Raw genomic sequence first — 18,605 nt, 5'->3', positions numbered from 1 at the left:
CAGACACTAATGACAATGACTTAATTTATAAATTTATCGCTGAAACGCTGTTTTGGCACATTCGGCTTGAGGTTTTTTTTCTTGCACTAAAATGCCTCATGCCAATGTAGCGCAGATGTTTAGTGAGTGTGGCAAGAAACAAACATATCATTCGCATAGGGAAAGCATAAGCCCATTCATTCATATTGTCGAAGGAGACAACTTTGTCATTGTTCTCACAGCCGGTCTGAATAATGAAATAGAAGGGAAGAAGCTCACAACAAAGACTGAATGTGGTGTGTACAGTATGTTTTATAACAGATGGTACTGGAGAGGAAGTAATTAACATATCTGATTTGTTTAAGGGCAGACTTGTTAGTGTATGGAAATTTAAATTAGAAAAAAAAAAAAAACCAGTATGGATACTGGTTAGTTTGGGAACAGGTTTGGTGGTATGGTTATGGTTTAAGACTGGGTTAAAGTGTAAGATAAACAGTATAATTCTAGATGTAATTACAGAAATTAATTACAGATGTAATTACACGCAGGCCTTTTAAAAAAAAGTACATTGTAAAAAAAGTGCATTGTATCAAATTATTCATTTAAATGTTAGTACATAGAAAAGACACGTAATATAAAGTGGGTTCACAAATAAATGTTATAAAAGTTTGCCAGCCCATAATAAGAATCTTTCAACCTTTCTCCTCTCTGCAGCATGTTGCATGACTAGAGAACATTATTTTTATTTTCTTTCAGTTGTCTGGAAAATATCATACATGTGTAAGTTAATGAAATTATACATCAGAAAAGAGTTTGATAATATGGCAGGATAAAATAACAGGCCATCGCCAGGTCAGCAGCGTTTTCCGTTTTAAAAGGGTCAGTTTGAGCAGTAGCCTACCGGTATGTTATCACTTTTATTGTAAGTGTAAAAAAGGGCAGTAACTGTCAATCTTAAAACCTTTCTTTTTTGTCTCTTCCTTTTCTGGTACTCCACTCATAGTTAAGCAATCTATAACTGTTGATTTAACGTGACAGCTTTTCATAAGAAGCTTTGTCTGTGCTCTGCGTCAATGTTAAGCGGCAATATCTTTGTGCTTGTCATTCATGGAAACAAAAGGTGGCGTTGCATAATCCCCCTGAAATATTTCTGCATGTGTTGTGAAACCAATGAACCGTTTTACCATCCACCATCTCTTCCTGAATCTGTGGCTGTCAACCAATTAAAATTAACTGAATTAATTATTAACCGATTTATATTGTAATAACTGACAGTTATTTAGTAGAACATGGGACTGACCAGAGCTAACTTTTACTAAGCTAATTGCTAGCGCGAGATAAGAGCACTCGTGTACCATACACCACGCGACCATAAGTGTCTCTGCGTGTGGAGCATAGGTAAAGCAAACAGCATAAGGCAGAACTGTCATCATTCTCCTCTACCTAAACAGGTATGGCCCCATCACCAAGTCCCTCCCTTACACATCTCTCTCCATGATGGTGAGAGACACATTACATAACAAAGCAGAATAAACCCGAACTAACTTGAACATAAACACACATAACTTTACTAAGCAAGCAAGCAAGCAACTTTATTTATATAGCACATTTTTTTTAAACTTCAGATGTTGCCCCAAAGTGCTTTACAGAATAATAACATGAAAGTCATACAACAAAACAGACATACATTATTAAATAAATACGTTTTTAAATAAGACTTAAAAGTTGTAATCGATGGAGCTGACCTCACATGGAATGGGAGACTATTCCAAAGTTCGGGACCCCTACCACGGAAAAAGCACAATCTCCTTTTGATTTTAAATTACAACGAGGTACCTTTAAAAGTCGTTGATCGGAGGACCTGAGAACTCTAAAAGGAGAGTAAGGAACTATAAGATCACTGATGTACTAACACAAAAACCCAACCATATTGTTTTAATAACGCATAAATCAACTCCCAACAAACAATTACCCATAATGCCCCCAGCTGCTAGCGCTGGCTGGGTCATTACAATATTAAATACACCTAAAAGTGACATGTTGCATTTTCAGTATAGTGGCCATTAACTGTGTAATGTCAGTTTTCTTTAAGGTCCATCACTGTCTTGGAGAGTCCTGCTGACCAGGTTTAAGTTAGTTAAACATGTTTATAGCTAGCTATATAGGGTTAGGAATTATTGTTGAATAATTATTATTATTGAATAATAGCACATTCAGCTCAGATATTTGACATAACTTTATCGACCATTTGAGCACTGAGCACTTTAAATATGTGCAATGGGATGCATTGCTAGCCATACTGGACAAAAATATACACTGTACATCACTGGGTGTAAAATTGAAAGTGACTGAGTTCTTTGTTCCGGGGCAATTGTGCACAAAGGAGAACGGGCAGATGGAGAGAGTGTGAGATGGAGAGAGACAGAAAAAACAGAAAGAGAGGGAACAAGAGATGGGGTCCTGCCTTTTGGTCACACAGAGGTAACACCCCACAGCACAATGACATAACTACACATAAATCAATGCTCTCAGGTTGAGAGAACCAGCTCTAATGTAGAGAAGGTGTGCATGTGTGAAGGTAGGCCCACTGGATTTATGACAGAAAACACTGTTAGTACTGTAGCGAAGTGTCTGCAGTGCAGTTGAGATGTGAGTCTTTAAGTGTCCTTTGTTTCATGGTCTGTCACTAAAATGCACCCCAGACAGATGAGATTTCAGATAAAAATCACTATTCAGTGAGCCTCTAATGATATTTATAGGAATGTTGTCACCATTTACTCATCATTTTACCATCAGTATCGTTCCAAGTATTATTTTTGTTGAAACGCAAACGGTTAAGTATTAAAGTTCTCATTTGGCAAGGGATGTTGTACTTATAGATACAGCCCTTGTGAAAAAGAAGTACATTTTTTTATACGCTGGATCAAGTCGGACAAAATTTCTAACCGGCATGCACTGCTTCAAGTCAGCCGCCGATCGGACTGCACAGAGCTGCATGAAGTTGAACAAGCCTATTAGCTGCCTGCTCATGTCTCGTTTTGTGTGAGCACATGTCTGGTGATTTGTTTTACTGGTCATGTGCTTGTGTTCTAGGGTGCTTCTCATTTCTTATTTGTGCATCCTTGTTTCCTTTCCTCGCTTCCTTTCCTCGCGTCTCAGCTCCACCCCCTGTAGGACGCGAGGGAAGGCTGCAAGGAAAAAAAACGAGGACGGAGGAATTGAATGAAAGCTTTTTTATACATTGGAACACTTGATCACTCGAGCGTCACTCCACTGCGTCATCAGCAGTGCTCAAAGGATCTGCCCTTATGTTGTTAAAGTTTGTTTATTTTAAGAAATTCATTAGAAATAATAATAAAGCAAGATACCTTGTTGAAATATGTGAGTTGTGTGGTTTATGTAAACTACAAAAGTAAAGTATAAATTCAAATGATTGTGACAGATGTGAAGGGGGAGGAGAATTGATACGTGCGTCATGTTTAGTCGATAAAACTCTTCCGCAAAGGGTACACCTGTGTATCCTCGCTCATGACTCCTCTGGAAGCCTCCTCACTCCTCGATCCTCGCCTCCTCGCGGTGCAATTAGAGAATTGAGATGTCCTTCAAGATGGCTGAGCTCGATTGGTTTCCGGGTCATAGGATGGAGGACGGAGGAGCGAGGAGACGAGGAGGGATATTGAGAAGCACCCATAGTCCTGTTTGTTGTGAGCACATGGCTTGTCATGTGTTTCCTTGTGTCATGTGCTCTCCTGTCGAACCCTGCCCATCTTGTTACCTGATTATTGGTTCATTTGCCCCACCTGTCCTCCCTTGTTACCTGCTTTGTTTGCTGCTTTATTTATTCTCCCAGTGTTTTCAGTCCTGTGCTGGATCGTTGTTTGATGTTACCTCTTGTGTCAAGTCAAAGCCAAGTCTAGTCTCTTGTTTCCCCCTCGGGGTAGTTTTTGTTGCGTTTTTTTCTTGTTTTTTATTAAATTAAAGTTCATCAACTCTGCACCTGAGTCCTCGCTACTTTCACCACCCCCACACCTGACAGTTCTTTTCCACAAGGGACTAATATTGAAAAAGTTCCAATAAACTGAGTTTACTGTGAATGATTTTTTACAAATGTGAACTAACCTACAACATATGAATTAGTGCTAAAACAACACACACAGTGTGTGCGCACAAACAATGCTGTTGGTTGGCACAATTAATTGTTATCGATTTACATTTTTAGTGAATTGTCTAGAGTAAATCAGGACGTCTAGTCACTCTATTTGGATCAGTTAAGATTTCATTAGCTATCTTATTGCTCTCATGTTCACTTGATGAGTTACAATGAGAAATTTGTTAATCAGTCAACGTACAAACTATCACTGGAGTGGTAATGAACAATAATGCATTCAACACACTGCTTACGGTATTACCTCACAATGACAGCAATCACTGACATTTCTCCAGGGACCAGATATCAAGCAAATTTGCAATTAATGATCAACCAACACAACAGAACAAACTCAGCCCACTTTATCAACAAAGAGTCAAATTAGGCCAGTTTATCTCAGAGAAAGAGGTTTAAGAGCTTTATGTGTAAGAAGCGCCCCATAATCACATCATGAATGAGTCCATTAGGCTCTAATGGAACTGATAACAACCTGAGAGGAAGCAATGGTCCCATTATGAGCAATATTTATAGCCAAAATAAAATTGCCCCTCTATCATTGTCATTATGACTTTTGGCAATTATGTCTGTACGTCATGAGCATAAAGAAATAAAGGGATGGAAATTGCACTTCACGCCACCATTTCCAATATTGTTTGATGGATGGCACGGCTGCTCGTATTGATGCTATTTTTACCAGCAGCTACAGATGTAAACAACAGCTCTAAGTAAGCATTTAAAGCCTTGTTCATCAAGGCACAGATAACTGAGATTAATCAGCTCAAATTACTTAAGTGCATAATGTGTGAACACAACAGTTTCAGTTAAAGTTAATTCATCCACTTTTGTCCCTCAAGGGGTGAAATCTTGCATTACTTATTTATATAAGAATTACTTATTAAATGTATGTGAAGATAGGCTTCAAAGGAGCACCAAAAGTGAACTTATCGTTTTGGATTCTGGCTTATTCTTAAATCAAACTGAAATCAAAATTGCCTAATCAAAATCTGCAGATTTGCCTGGAATTGACTGCACTCATTGGTACATCCACTAAATAGCAAAACTCACATTTTGGACATTCATGGTTAAGTCATGTAGTATAATTTTTCATAACAAATAATTTGCACCTGTATTCATCATTTGTGTATAAAGGAATACAAATTGTATTACTGCCACTACTTTTAATTTTAGCTGGTAATTGCAGTGAATTTTATGTATAGGTACGTTTAAAGTTTTGCAAAAATGCAGGAAGAGGCACATTTTCCCAATGAGCTTGTTGTTTGTTGTTGTTCACTCCAAGTGAACCAAAAAGAAGAACATATTAAAATACTAAAAAAGCCATGACATGACCACTATAAATGCTGTATGTCACTGACATGGTGGTTTCCTCTTTTTTATGGTGGTGTGATTAGTCTGTTGTGTAATGACATTTATATGTAATGACATTTGAACACATTTGTGGCATGAGGTACCGAATCCTTCATCTAAGCATAGTTCAAGTGACTGCAATCCTGTTCCAAGTGCCATCTGCCCACAAGAGCATGAAGAATAGTGTGGAAATGATGTAGGGCCCAGTGGACAGGAGCGCTCGATAACGGACCACCTCATTTGGATTACAGCACTCTTGAGTACCAGTGCAGTTGCCAGGATAGAAGCAAACAAACAGTGTGGTTTGAAAACACAGAAAAGACTAACTAGACAGTTATGAAACAAGATCTTCCCAGCCACAACACATCAGACGACTGTGTGTTTCAAGCATTTCATTGGCCTCTAATAGCGAATCATATATCACAATGTGAGGCAAACCAGTGTGGTGATATGATAAATGATGATTCATGCTAGCATTTAAAGCAGTATGTGATAACAATGCCCTTATCAGGTCATATTCCACCATCAGTCTCACACAAGCACAACAGCAGTTCTCCAGAGCATCAACACCTCGACACGTCTGTTTTTCCATGCTGTGCCTCTTTCCCCAGCACAACCAAGCTATAGAGGTGGGAAGCCTATGGTGAAACGGACAGGTTTGTTTTGTAAAAGGCAGGACAGAAGCTTGGCCTACGGCCTTAAAGAGGTTTGAGATAAATAAACGGATTAGAAAATCAAGCACTGATGTACCGAATGGATTCATGTCCGCTTAACTCTCCAGCCCAGTCCAAACACAACACAGGATTTGTTTAGGCAGGTTTACAGCACTCGCTGTACTGAGAATATTAGAACATGGTGGGCTACATTTTCTAGGTGTTGATAAATATTTGATTGGTTGTGGGTTGGCTGTCTACACTATTCCTAACCCTACTTTCCAAGAACACACAACCAACATCCTAGGACCCCCTCATATAGCACTCAGAACAGCAAAGTAACTGCCTAGCAGTTCTGTAACAAGCAAGAATCCAGGACACCCTACCAACTGCCTTCCATCCAAACAATACTCCATAGCAACCACTTAGCAACCACCAAGATTCTCTTAAAGGGACACTCCACCTATTTGCATTAAGCTTTCCATTGTTAGAAACCCAGTCATACTATTGAATGGTCGTGCAAAACTCTCTCATTTTCCCCTGAGACGAGAGAAATCCACTATTTACCTTTTTCACTTCCTCCTACAATGACGCAAAAATAGTCATTTTACGTCATTGGAGGAGGAAGTGTAAGAGGGGGGGGTTCTGTAAAGACTACAAGCACTAGTTCCCACCCTTTCAAACCCGCCCATAGGGGGTTGGACCTAATGCGCTAACAGAGCTATCACAGATCAGTGGGTGGGACTTCACTTGCAGAAACTGAAATCAATATCAGCCATCTTGTTTATAAGCTAAGCTAACAAGCGCTGTGGAGATAGGAAGTTACGACAATGAGGGAAGAAACTAAACATGATATGGAAGAAACTAAACATGATATGGAAGAAGAGGATTTTGAAATTCTGCTGCTCGAATCCGCTGTGCGTGGCTATGTTTACGAGCCGCAATATAGTGGAGAGCAGCTGAGCTGAAGTTTATGCGATTTTGTATGAATCTGTATGATGTGATTTGCGTGGAAATGTACATGTTTAAAAAATTAAGCATGAAGGTTTACCCCTCACCCCACCCCAAACATAACCATCAGGTGGGTGTAAAAGGATCATACGAAAACCTATGAATGAGCTGATACAAATTTATACGAATTAGCCACCAATCCACCAAAACATAAAATAGTTACAAACAGCCATGATAGTGAGTACAAACGATCCGCTTCTAATTTTGTTTGTAGTGCTAGAGATAACTTGACAGGGTCAATAAGTTTTTCTCTTTCAATGGTGCAATGAAAGGTTGTCTATGACAGCATACGTTAGGATTGACATTGAAAGACAGTGAAAGACAAACCACAAATACTTTTTGTACTTGAATTTATTTATTCACCATCTTCATATCATAATTAATCCAAAAAAAAAAAAAAAAAAAAACATTACACAAGCACATATTTTAATCTACAGCATGGCAGGCCTTCTCTGTTACACTCCCTGTCTGGCCAGCCATACTATCAGCCCAAAGCAAGCAAGCTACGCAACACAAAACTAGAGCACACCCGTTACAATGAGCAACGCTTCCACATTGTTTATTTGCATTCGTTGTGTCTTTGATTATAATGGGAGTGCTCTAAATGTATTGTTTTGCATCAGTCATTTGCAATGTAGCTGAGGTGTATGCTATGAAACACCAACACTGTGAAAAATAAAGCGTGGGGATTCCTTCAAAATACATTCAACCAAAGACACTGCAGTCAGAGAATAGAGTGTATTTCAGGGGCAAACAGGATATCGTAATATATTTTGCAAGATAATTTTTTGTTGATATACTGGCATCTTTGTTTTAGAATTTTGGCAAAAACAAAACTTAAAAGGAATAGTTTGCTCAAAATGAAAAATTGGGTAATACTTTATTTTACAGTGTCCCTGTTACATATTACATACTTATTATATAAATATCAGTAAATGATGCATTATTATATGCAAATAACTGTAAACCAAACCCTATTCGTAACCATAACCCTATAGTTAAGTACATATTGTTTGATATTAATATTACATAGTACTTAATAGTATAATTACACTGTAACAAGGACACTTTAAAATAAAGTTTAACCGAAAATGCTGATGACATTCCAACCCTACATTTTTTCTTCCATATAACACAAAATGAGACATTATAAGAAATGTCCAAGCTGCTCTTTTCCATACATGACAATTTATATTTCAAAAAGTAAAAAGCACCATAACAATTAGTCCATATGTCCATATGTGCTCTGTTCATGAAGCTTTCTGAAGTCATACAGTATGGCAATTTTGGGCGAGCAACACATTTAATATTAATATTTTCTTCAACATAATTGATCCTCATGTGTCATGTGACCAATATCGACCCCAACGGTTTACATCTATACAAGCTATTCAATATTGACTTTTTCAACATATTACATTTTTTGATGTGACCTTACTACCGTTCAGAGGCTTAATAATCGGTTCAATTGATAAAATGCATGTTTTATTACATAGATTCAGCTTTCCATGTCTTCTGCATCCAAAGCACGGCTCTGGTTCTCCTGGGATACTTTTTGCAAGTTCATTCCTAGACATTCCAAGAGGGTCTGAAGTTTGAATGCAGATAGATGAGCATAACAGACACTTTGCTTCCCTCACTGAAGAATTTGGCATCCCTTCAGTTTGGCTGCAAGAAACAGAGGGCTTACGCTCACATGGATATAGAAGACAGACCCATGCATGCATGATTTATCGACTTCCGCGATTACTCACATGCTTGGATAACATTAGATGATGCCAATTTTGAAAAATCTGTTTGAAATATTCAACAGGATTGTTTTGCTTTGGCAGACAACCGCAGGCAAATAAGATCGTGGCTTTTGATCCCTTGTGGCGATAAAGTATTTCCTTTTGGCAAAGATTCAACTGAATTTTCTAATGTTCAGCACTTTGTAAGTCTTTCACCTGCAATTATTACAAATTAGCCACCGCTACCTCACCTTTAACACAGAAGGACTGATTTATCTCAGCCAGTTTCGCTCAAAAGGCAAATTGGTCTTGAGTGTTGCAAAAAATGCCAGCAATTCTTCTTCTTAGTTGACTGAACACTAAACCGGGACCTAAATGTTTCTCTTACTCTCCACAAAACACACACAAGCACAAAATACACACCATGTGCACAAATAGCAGACACCACAAAACAAAGTCATTACAAATCTCAACAGGCATTTACCAATATCTACAACAATTATAAATTAAAATTGTGCAAATTGCCCCACATAGTATCTGCAATAATCGTTGTCATGATCATCATGTGCTTGATGATCTAAAGAAAATAAAAATGTGCATCATTATGCACACAAATGCCACAATATGGGGCATCAGCTGCTCATTGTCATTAAAGGTGAAGTATGTCATTTATTCGCCATTATCGGCACTAAACAAAATGGCAAAAATGACAAATTTCAGACTCTTCTCGGGGATGTCTAGGGGAAACTCATTCATTAGCATTTTAATTCCTCTTAAATGCAGTTTCTCGACAACTATCATATGATAAAATATTTGGAATAAAAATGTATTTTGTCAGAGAACACAGCTTCGTTTGAATGGCCGTCAATGAGGAAAAGAGAGTTTTTTTCCTTCATAATTATGTAGTTACAGGATCTAACAGCAGGAGCAAACTGCTGATATTAACCAGACAAAACTTGACCACATGGTTCAGACAGAGAGTCCCACCCCAAACTCAAGGTATTGGTGGAATCAATGTTGTTATGTCCCAGTTGGGCCACTGAAACAAACAGTTTTAGTGGTGTTAATGTCACAGAAATTACACACTTAACCTTCGCCGCAACCTCATTTCAGTGTCTTGCAGTTGCGTATTGTTATAGCATATCCTTGATCTGAGCATTAAAACATCCTCTGAGTGAGGAATCATTTTGATCGATGTCTTAAGTTGGAATTTGTTCTAAATTTTGTCTTTGCTTTCTCGCTCTCGTCCTCTCAGTTCCTCCAACACATCCCGAAGTTCTACAGCAAATGATTTGAATGCCTATTGGGAGTTGAGAAGTATGCGAGAGAAGAAGCAGTTGCTAACTAACACTGACTCTTGTACATGTCTTGTGGACTGTCCTCTCCTCTGACAACTGACACAAGGGAATCAGATCTGGCATAATCCTCCATTAAGGCATTGACCCAGACCCTTTGAAGTCTTCTACATACAGTATGGCTCTATTTTGCATGCTTGAGTATACCAAGCATGTTTCCTTGAAGGGAGCACATCATTAATAGTGATTAATAGTGGTACATTCATCTAATGTGTGCATGATGTCCAGTTCACTATACAGAATCTGCTTTAAGTAACTTTCATCTCTGAAGATTGAGTCAGTGACTGATGGATTTGTACTTCACTTACTTTGTTTGGTCAATCTTTAGCCGCGTTTCCACTGTCTGGCCAAAGCGTTCTCATTACTTAACTGTTCCATTCTGTGGTTCTATTCTATGGTTTCATTTTCCACTGTGGGGCTGATGACAGAGCTCTTTTGATAATACAAACAAGTCCGTCGCTACTCTGGTAATACAAGTGTTTACAGACGGTACGAGATTTAAATAGCGACAACATTATGGAGGATGATCAGATATTTCTTTTAATTTTATTATCAACTTGTATTTACTTTGCTCAAATGGCGCGCTTGGCAAGCTACAGAGAAACTAGCAGCCAGTCAACAAACAAGTGACCAATCCTGAGTGGCGACGTCACTACATGCATTCTAGCCAACCGTGCTGAGAATTCCGGTCTGAGAACGGTTTGTAATCGTGCCGTGTTGAACCAAGCTCAAGTGAAATATAACTGGAACTGTTCCTTACCATTCTTACATTTTTGTTGGCCCAACGGTGGAAAAGCGGCTTTTCTGTTTTTGCTTTGATATTGGGGTCTATGACCTACAGAAAAAGGCACATGGGCAATACGGGGCTTGATCAGTCTATATCTATACCTTGCCTTGGCAATTAATTTCTAACAAATTCAAAGATGGTTTTAATGAAACTAAACACAAACAGCTTTACTTGTTACGTGTACCCAAAAGCATCAATTGATTCCAAAATATATGCAAACAAAAATGCTGGTGTGCTGGTTTCACCACAAGGCTTTTTCACTAACTTAACCAGGAGAATGTCATTGACCAATCAGCATCACCCGAGATATTTTTGCAGGTGGACAGCATGGCTTTGCTGGTCCACCTGCCCCAAATTAGCATAAACTTGCATGGAAATTTGTGTAGGGTTCCTTCGGTTCAGTCCGAACTCACACACTCTGTAACGCATTAACCGGTTTGCTTAAGTTTTTGATGAGTTCAGTTAAGTGTATCTCCAATTTTCTGTCCATCCAGAGACGCTGGTTGTAGATGTTTTTGCTGAACCGTTGCTGGTTCCATTTGGACCATGCAGTGCAGAGGGGTTTTTTCTACTAAATCATGAACATCACAGACAGCTATATTGTATAACACTAGAGTTAAGACTCTGTTTTCATCAAAGGGTTTGTTAGCATGTACATTTGTGCAAATCTTTCTTAACATATGTCCACCTTCTGCTCGCCCATGTAACATGAGTTTTCTGCTGAGCTTCAGAGAGGGCAGCGCTCTCACAAACTCACACGGTTGCCAGGGACACACACATACATACACACACCTCTCGCTCCAGCCAGGGCTAAGGGTTCAGGGCCCTCAGCCAGAGGAAGCAAGAGTGGTTGGGCCATGGGTCTTCGATGAGACACCTGGAGTCTTCTTCATCTCACAGGTTTCTCTCAGCATTGCCCTGTGGAACGCTACAACACTTTCCTCTGTCCACCACCACTATTTCCTCTGTTATTGAACTGCAGGTGGAGCCATCCTGGGGTGTGGAGGTGAACTGCAGGCATCCCTGCCCAGTACCCATACCATTTTGGTTGTTGGACACCAACATCTGCTTCTCTTCTGGACTCCCAAGCCGGGAGGTAGTGTTAGCGATATCAGGCAGCCGAGGGAGGTTGGAGGAATGGACCAGGATGCTGCCACTTTTCATCTGAAGGGTCTGGCTGTAAGTGTGGCGGTACTCCTCCTCAATGTCCCTCCCAAGCTTCCAGCGTCTCCATTTCTTCAGAATCTCAGACTGAACCTGACCAATCAAGAAGATGCACAGAATGGAAAAGAAACAGATTTGTGAATCCAGAACTACCTTTGTAAGGTTGTGTACATTAAAGAAAAGAGTTGAACTCACCTCCTTGTTGACGAAGCAATATAAGATTGCTACCAGCAGCCCCTGTGAACATGTCAGAGCATGAATAAGTAAATCTTTTAACGTCACCATGCAATCAAAACTGACAATTCTCATTTTTGCTTATTATAAATCCTTGCACATCATAATTTTTTTATTCATGTGCCCTCATTGTCTTTAATCAAAATAACTTCCCCTCCCTCTTGTAGCAACATCTCTTCTTCTCTCTGATGACATGGTTACTGGCACGACGACAGGATAACCTGTCACTTGAGATCGCAGCAATAGCAAACCACAACCATCCAATCAATTTCCCATTAACAAAATAATTTTTTCTTGTTCGAGAAATGTTTCACTTCAAAAGACTATCGGACCTTTCGTTTCATGCCGACTTTAAGACACACCTACAACAAGGTGGTTTGGTATAAACACACAACCTGCTGAAAAGACCAGAGGTGTCGCTTAACTACCATAGTATTTTACCATTTTGAAGAATATGGGTAACCAAACAGTTGATGAACCCCATTGACTCCCATCAACTGTTTGAATGTACCGACATTCTTCAAAATATCTTCTCATGCGTTCAGCAGAGGAAAGAAACTCATACAGGGTTGAAACAACTTGAGGGTGAGTAAATGACAGAATTGACATTTTTGAGTGAACTATCCCTTTAATGACGTCATGCAGGTGGTGGAGGAAAAACCTCTTCTAATGAATAGATACATATTTTAATATTTTGTACAAAAGCATGTTCTTTTTAAGTCCATGTCATACTAACAATAAACTTGTTGTGAGCAGGACGAGGGCCGTGAGAGAGCGGCACGAGGCCGGTGGCGTGATTGACAATGAGCGACACCTGCGCGACGCACCGTTCTCGTATCTCTCACGGAGGAGCGGAAGCATAAAGGAGGAGCGACGACAGTGAGAGATACGAGACCGGTGCGCCGCGCAGGTGTCCCTCATTATCAATCACGCCACCGGCCTCGTGCCGCTCTCTCACGGCCCTCTGCCTCGTCCTGCTCGCCACAAAACTAAGCTACAAACCACAGGTCGAGGGCAACATTCCTATCGAATAGTCCAAACCGCGACTCTAACCCTACACTTAACCCTAACTTAAACCAGAACTAACAACCACCATAAACCAGCCTGGATTAGCAATTCAAGCTGTTCTCAAGGTGTAGCTCGACTAGTACAGTAAGATTAGCAATGCCAAGTTCATAGGTTTGATTCCCAGGGACCACACACTGCTAAACGTATACAACGTATACTTAACATCATGATCTGTGGTTGTTCATAGTCAAACATTCTGTAAATAAAAACAAAGTGCTTTCAAAAATCTATAAAAGTAATAATCAGCCTATTTTGCGAATGTGCTAAATATGACAATATGAAAGAGGCCTAGGGTTCAGTTAGTGCAATCTGCAGTAAAGTATTCAAAAGCCAATAAGCATGAAGTGCTTATCCATCTGCAGATGGATAAATAACAGTCAAGTTGTATGTCCTCTCTCTCTCTTTATCTTTGCACATATGAAAAGTCTCATCAGGCCATTTCCTCCAGGCAGATGATACAAATTCAACGCATTGCAGCTGTGCTCCACTTGAGTTTCATTATCAGTTTGTCAAAGGGTGAGTCAGCCAATTTGTAGCTCCTGCTTTCTCAAAGCAATTAGTCCTGACAGTAAAATAAGCTACAAAATGTTGTTTTTTTTTCAAAGCTGCTGCCCGATCAAGGGACATTTGAATGCATTGCTGATTTGCAGCATGTGGGGCTTTCAGGGAGATTTTGGCAAGGTGAAGTGATTTCTCTCTCGCATATCGAGAACATGACAATGTTTAATTTGTTATTACATCTGAGCTTTGAGCTTGTTATCCATCTTTTTGTAATGCATAATTCATAATTGAATTGAGAGTGCCTTAAATTTCAATTAAATTTCTGATATTGAATTGAGGTGACAAACAAGATACAGAATTGTAAGATAAATAATAAAATTATCCATATAAATGTTGTAAGAGTTTCATTTAGAAGTGGAACTCTACACTGTGGCATGAGTTGACACTAAGGGAATGCTACTCATGAGCCGGTGTCTGAAGCACGTGTGTTACACACCAATCTTGATTGACTACCGCAGTTGGGTGACATCACAGGTCGCACTGGCAGATTATATAAGGGTCTTTGTCTTCAGGAAGCCATTTGTTTGTCTGTTCGTGAGATCTCTGTGTTAGTGGCTAGGATTGAACAAAAAGTCAAGGTTTAGGAAATGTGTCACATCGTTCTTAAGATATATAATCCTAGATGATGCCTGTTGATGATGATGCCTGTAGATGATCTGTGTGTTAAATGTCTTGATGTGCCACATCTCCTAAACTTTGACTTTATTTTTCAATCCTAGCCCTCTTGAGGGGGCTGGTTGTTCTCACTTTGAACACTTCACAGCAGGGTTCTCAAGTTTTATCAAAAGCTTGGAGTGAGATCACATGCGGTTAGGGGAGGAGCCCAAGGGGAGGAGCCCCAGTGGAGCCCCCCCCCCAATTTTACCCATTGTTCATAATTAACCAGTACAAATAAAAATTATAACAATTGGTAAATCTGATAAATGACAGAGCAATTCATCACATCAAATATACTCTTTAATGTTATATTTCAAAATTACTAAAATATAACAAATTGCTCCAAACAGTTTGGAAAAACAAATCTTTTTGCATTTTTCCCTGACATCTTTGAAAAATACAAATGCAATGGCAATGATTATAATGTATGTTTTGATAGGATATAAAATATTACCCAGAACACTCTGCCTTAATACATGTAGCCTTAATGTAACTAGAAAGACTATTAATACAGTATAATATATAATTTAAAATAAAATTCAATTCTTCAATAAACTTCATTCCTTCCCATACCCACTAACATTTCCCCTAGCAAAAGCTTCTGGCCTGGTTGCAAAGTAGTTGTAGAGTTTTTGACTGCATCAATAATAATGTATACGATTGGCTATATATTAAATGTTCTAGCCTAAAAATGTTAGACAAGCTTTCTTCCAACTTACCTTCTCCAACACGACCTATGATCACGACGTGTGTTCGCGCGATATTGTTGGTTACCTAGTAACGGACGTACGGTGGCCGAGAATGTTCCGTCAACTTCCGTGTGTTCGTGCATCTATGTTGCCTAGTAACGAACGCAATCTGGCCGAGATACGGACGCGCTGGCGGCAGGAAACTTCACTTTGTGTGCCTGCGCCTCGTATACAACGTTATATATAAAGCTTGCAGGACAACTTGGTTGGCATTGTCTTTTCAGCGTGAGAAATACATGGTGTGGCGTGTGAGCGTGTGAACTGGTTGAATTGCGTGTGTCTCACGGCCAATGCGTGAGACTTGAGAACCCTGCTTCACAGTGAGGAAGCTCCACTCCCGTCTGATACTTTTTTAAGGGGGATGGGACCCAGGCGTCTGCACCCTGCAGAATGTGGCCCGCTGCTGCAAAGGGAGCATAGCAGAGAGCATGTTATTGGCTAGATCTTGTTCTGAGGAACTAGATGTGATGGGAGTTGAGGAGGATGTTATGAGTGAGTCTGTCTCCTCCATCACCCCCACATATGAGGAGCTGATTGATGTAAAGACCAGTGCCATGGCCAAGTTAAAATTGGATTGGTCTGTGGAGAGAGAGGAATCTATCCCAAGCAGGTTTGAGAGATTTCAAGCAAATCATAAGAGTTACGATCCAGTGAGCCTTCCTTTCCTCCAAGATTATGGGAGAATCTGTTTTCGGCCCGTGTTCACGCCCCTATTATGAATAGTTACACCAACTTTAAGGGGCTTGCTGAAGACAGATATGCGGTGATGCCCTGTTTAGGAGTCTCTTGCGAGCTACCTCGTCCCCGTGGTGGCGTCTTCATGGAAGGCTAAGCAGGAGGCTTGCTCCATCGGCTCCTCACTTGCTGCCATGGTTGCCATGGAGAGGCATTTTTGACTTAAGGTGATGATACACAGGGCAACTTTTTGGGCAATGTTGCTGGGCAATGTTTCCCTCAACGGGCAACCAGATGAGACACAGTGCCCAAGACCGATATAAATTATCCATTTATACATTTATTGCCCATTTTCAATGGGAAAGTGCCCAAGCAACAATCACTCGGCAAGATTGCCCAGCAACATTGCTCAAAAAGTTGCCCTGTGTATCATCACCTTTAGTCTCTCGGGGCTCAAGGATAAAGATGGAGTTTTTTTTCTGGATGTCTCTGTAATGCCTACTGGTCTTTTTCTTACCGCTGTCGAGGCAGTGGTCCAGAAGATCAGAGAGTCGTTTAAGTGGTACATCCACCGCCACAGTCCCACATCCCACATCCCACTTCTGACTCTGTTCCTGACCCCAGCTGGAGACAGGGTCAAAAGGAGAGCGGCTCTATCTGTGCTCCGCTTCGAGGAGTCGGGGCTCGAGGCGGCGACCTCGTAAGAAGTAAAAAAGAGATCTAAGGGATGTCATCTCGGCTAAGAGTGAAAGAAGCCGAATCCTCATCTTGACTTCTGATACATGAGTGAAGTGGCAGTTGAGGTCGAGTTTATTTCCTCCTGTATCAATATTTCACTCCTCCAGATATGAATGAGGAAATTCAACAAGTCAGTTGGAGCCGATGGGTCTCATCTGTTCACTTCTTGAATAAATTGGACTAGTGCAGTAGTATTGGCTCAGGTATTATCTTTTCCTGAGCATGGAAAGCTCAGGTGCTTTAATTTGAATAAGTGGCCACATATTGCCCCACCTTTTTAGTATATCGCCTCTGCGGTTTATTGGGCTTCCCTCAGAATCATACTCATTCAGTAAAGTTGGTGTGCTCACATTTTATTACCCACTTTTAGTTACAGAGTGTGTCCCCTTTGGGGAAAGGTGCCACACAGATATGGAGCAGGGTTTGGCTGTTAGGGCCCCATCCCTTTGTCTGTTGTGTCCTTGAACACTATAATCTGCTTCTCGTTGAATTACATTCATATTGGAGTAATGGGTATATCTGAGCTATCTGAGCCTCTTCCTAGATTGGAGGCTGCATCAGTCTTTTCCCATATATGTATGGGCAGTATAGTAATGATAATGAGCTTTTCCGCTTCTGTGCCTCACTCCTTCATTTGTTGCACCTCCAGTCTATACCTGGAGGTGATAAGTACGGACATTCTGTGGGCATGTTAGCAAGTTTTCCTAACAGTCCATAAGGAGTATTGGGACTAACTATAAGTGGACTCTGTACTAGCTAGTGGCCTGCTCTCTGTCGTTTGCTGGAACTGTAGGAATGGACAACCATTAGCCAACAAGAGGGACTTGGTAGAGAATGGTATGAGAGCGCTATGGCTCCCGCTCTCTCAGTAGCCCCTTCGATTCATACTGTAGGTAATAGTCGGACGACTTTACATCGACTAGTTCTCTAGAGGACTTGATATCTGGTAGAGCGCATCCCAAGAGGGAAGGACTCTTTTTTTCCTGGGTAGAACAGGCAGTTGAGAGAATGGTGTACCCTTCTGAGGCCTCTTCTGGTCCTTAGGATAGGATGCTTAATAATTTGCTCCCTGGCAGGACGTTGTCCCTCTGGAACTATGGCTGAGAATCTGGGTGACAGTCCTCTAGTCTGCCCCTCCTTTTTGGTTGGCAAATGCAGTGAGGCTGCGATCTACTTAGTCAGTTATGCTTTTGGGTCACTTAGTCTAAGATCATATAACATGGTTGGTATTGAGCTGCGGACTTTGTCTCAATCTGTTAGTTCTGGGTCAGTAGGTGCACTGTATGGCAATATTTGGCTACAGCTTAGCTCGCTGGTGATTTCATAGCACAGTGAGCAGGCATTTTTTCAGTATGGCATAGTGGATGTTTCATTCCCAAAGCATCAACTCATGATGCAGTGTAGAGTTCCACTTAGGTAATATCTCAGGTTACAACTGTATCCATGGTTCCCTGAGAAGGGGAGACACTGCATCACTTTGCCATACTTTCAGGCATTCCTGTACATCTTCCTTCAGACAAACAAAGCTGTTGACGTTCTTTCTAGCCATCCTTATAGACTCGAACAGCGCAGATGTAACATCACCCGACTGCAGTAACCAATCAAGATTGGCATCCAACACGTGCTTCAGACACCAGCTCACGAGCAGCGTTCCCGTAGCGTCAACTCATGATATAATGTCTCGTTCCCCTTCAGAGAACCATGTTTACAGTCATAACCTGAGACATTTAAG

At 40.5% G+C, this 18,605-nt stretch overlaps 1 protein-coding gene across 2 annotated transcripts in view; it reads right to left on the bottom strand.

Moving 5' to 3' along the window:
* Positions 1-11,398: 11,398 nt before the first annotated feature.
* gcgra (glucagon receptor a) overlaps positions 11,399-18,605 on the bottom strand; it is an 82,625-nt gene continuing 75,418 nt past the window's right edge. For both annotated transcript variants that reach the window (XM_056252355.1, XM_056252363.1), the window contains exons 13-14: positions 12,387-12,428; positions 11,399-12,284 (exon numbers count right to left, since the gene is read on the bottom strand). In XM_056252355.1, coding sequence (XP_056108330.1) covers positions 11,922-12,284; positions 12,387-12,428 — 405 coding nt within the window. In that variant the 3' untranslated portion in view covers positions 11,399-11,921. The remainder of the gene's footprint in view (positions 12,285-12,386; positions 12,429-18,605) is intronic.

This window comes from Rhinichthys klamathensis, unplaced genomic scaffold (assembly GCF_029890125.1).
Source record: "Rhinichthys klamathensis goyatoka isolate OS25496 unplaced genomic scaffold, OSU_Roscu_1.1 h1tg000004l_1, whole genome shotgun sequence".
Classification (NCBI taxonomy): Eukaryota; Metazoa; Chordata; class Actinopteri; order Cypriniformes; family Leuciscidae; genus Rhinichthys; species Rhinichthys klamathensis.
Note: the sequence above shows the minus strand (reverse complement) of the source record. Positions and strands in the feature narration are given on the sequence as shown.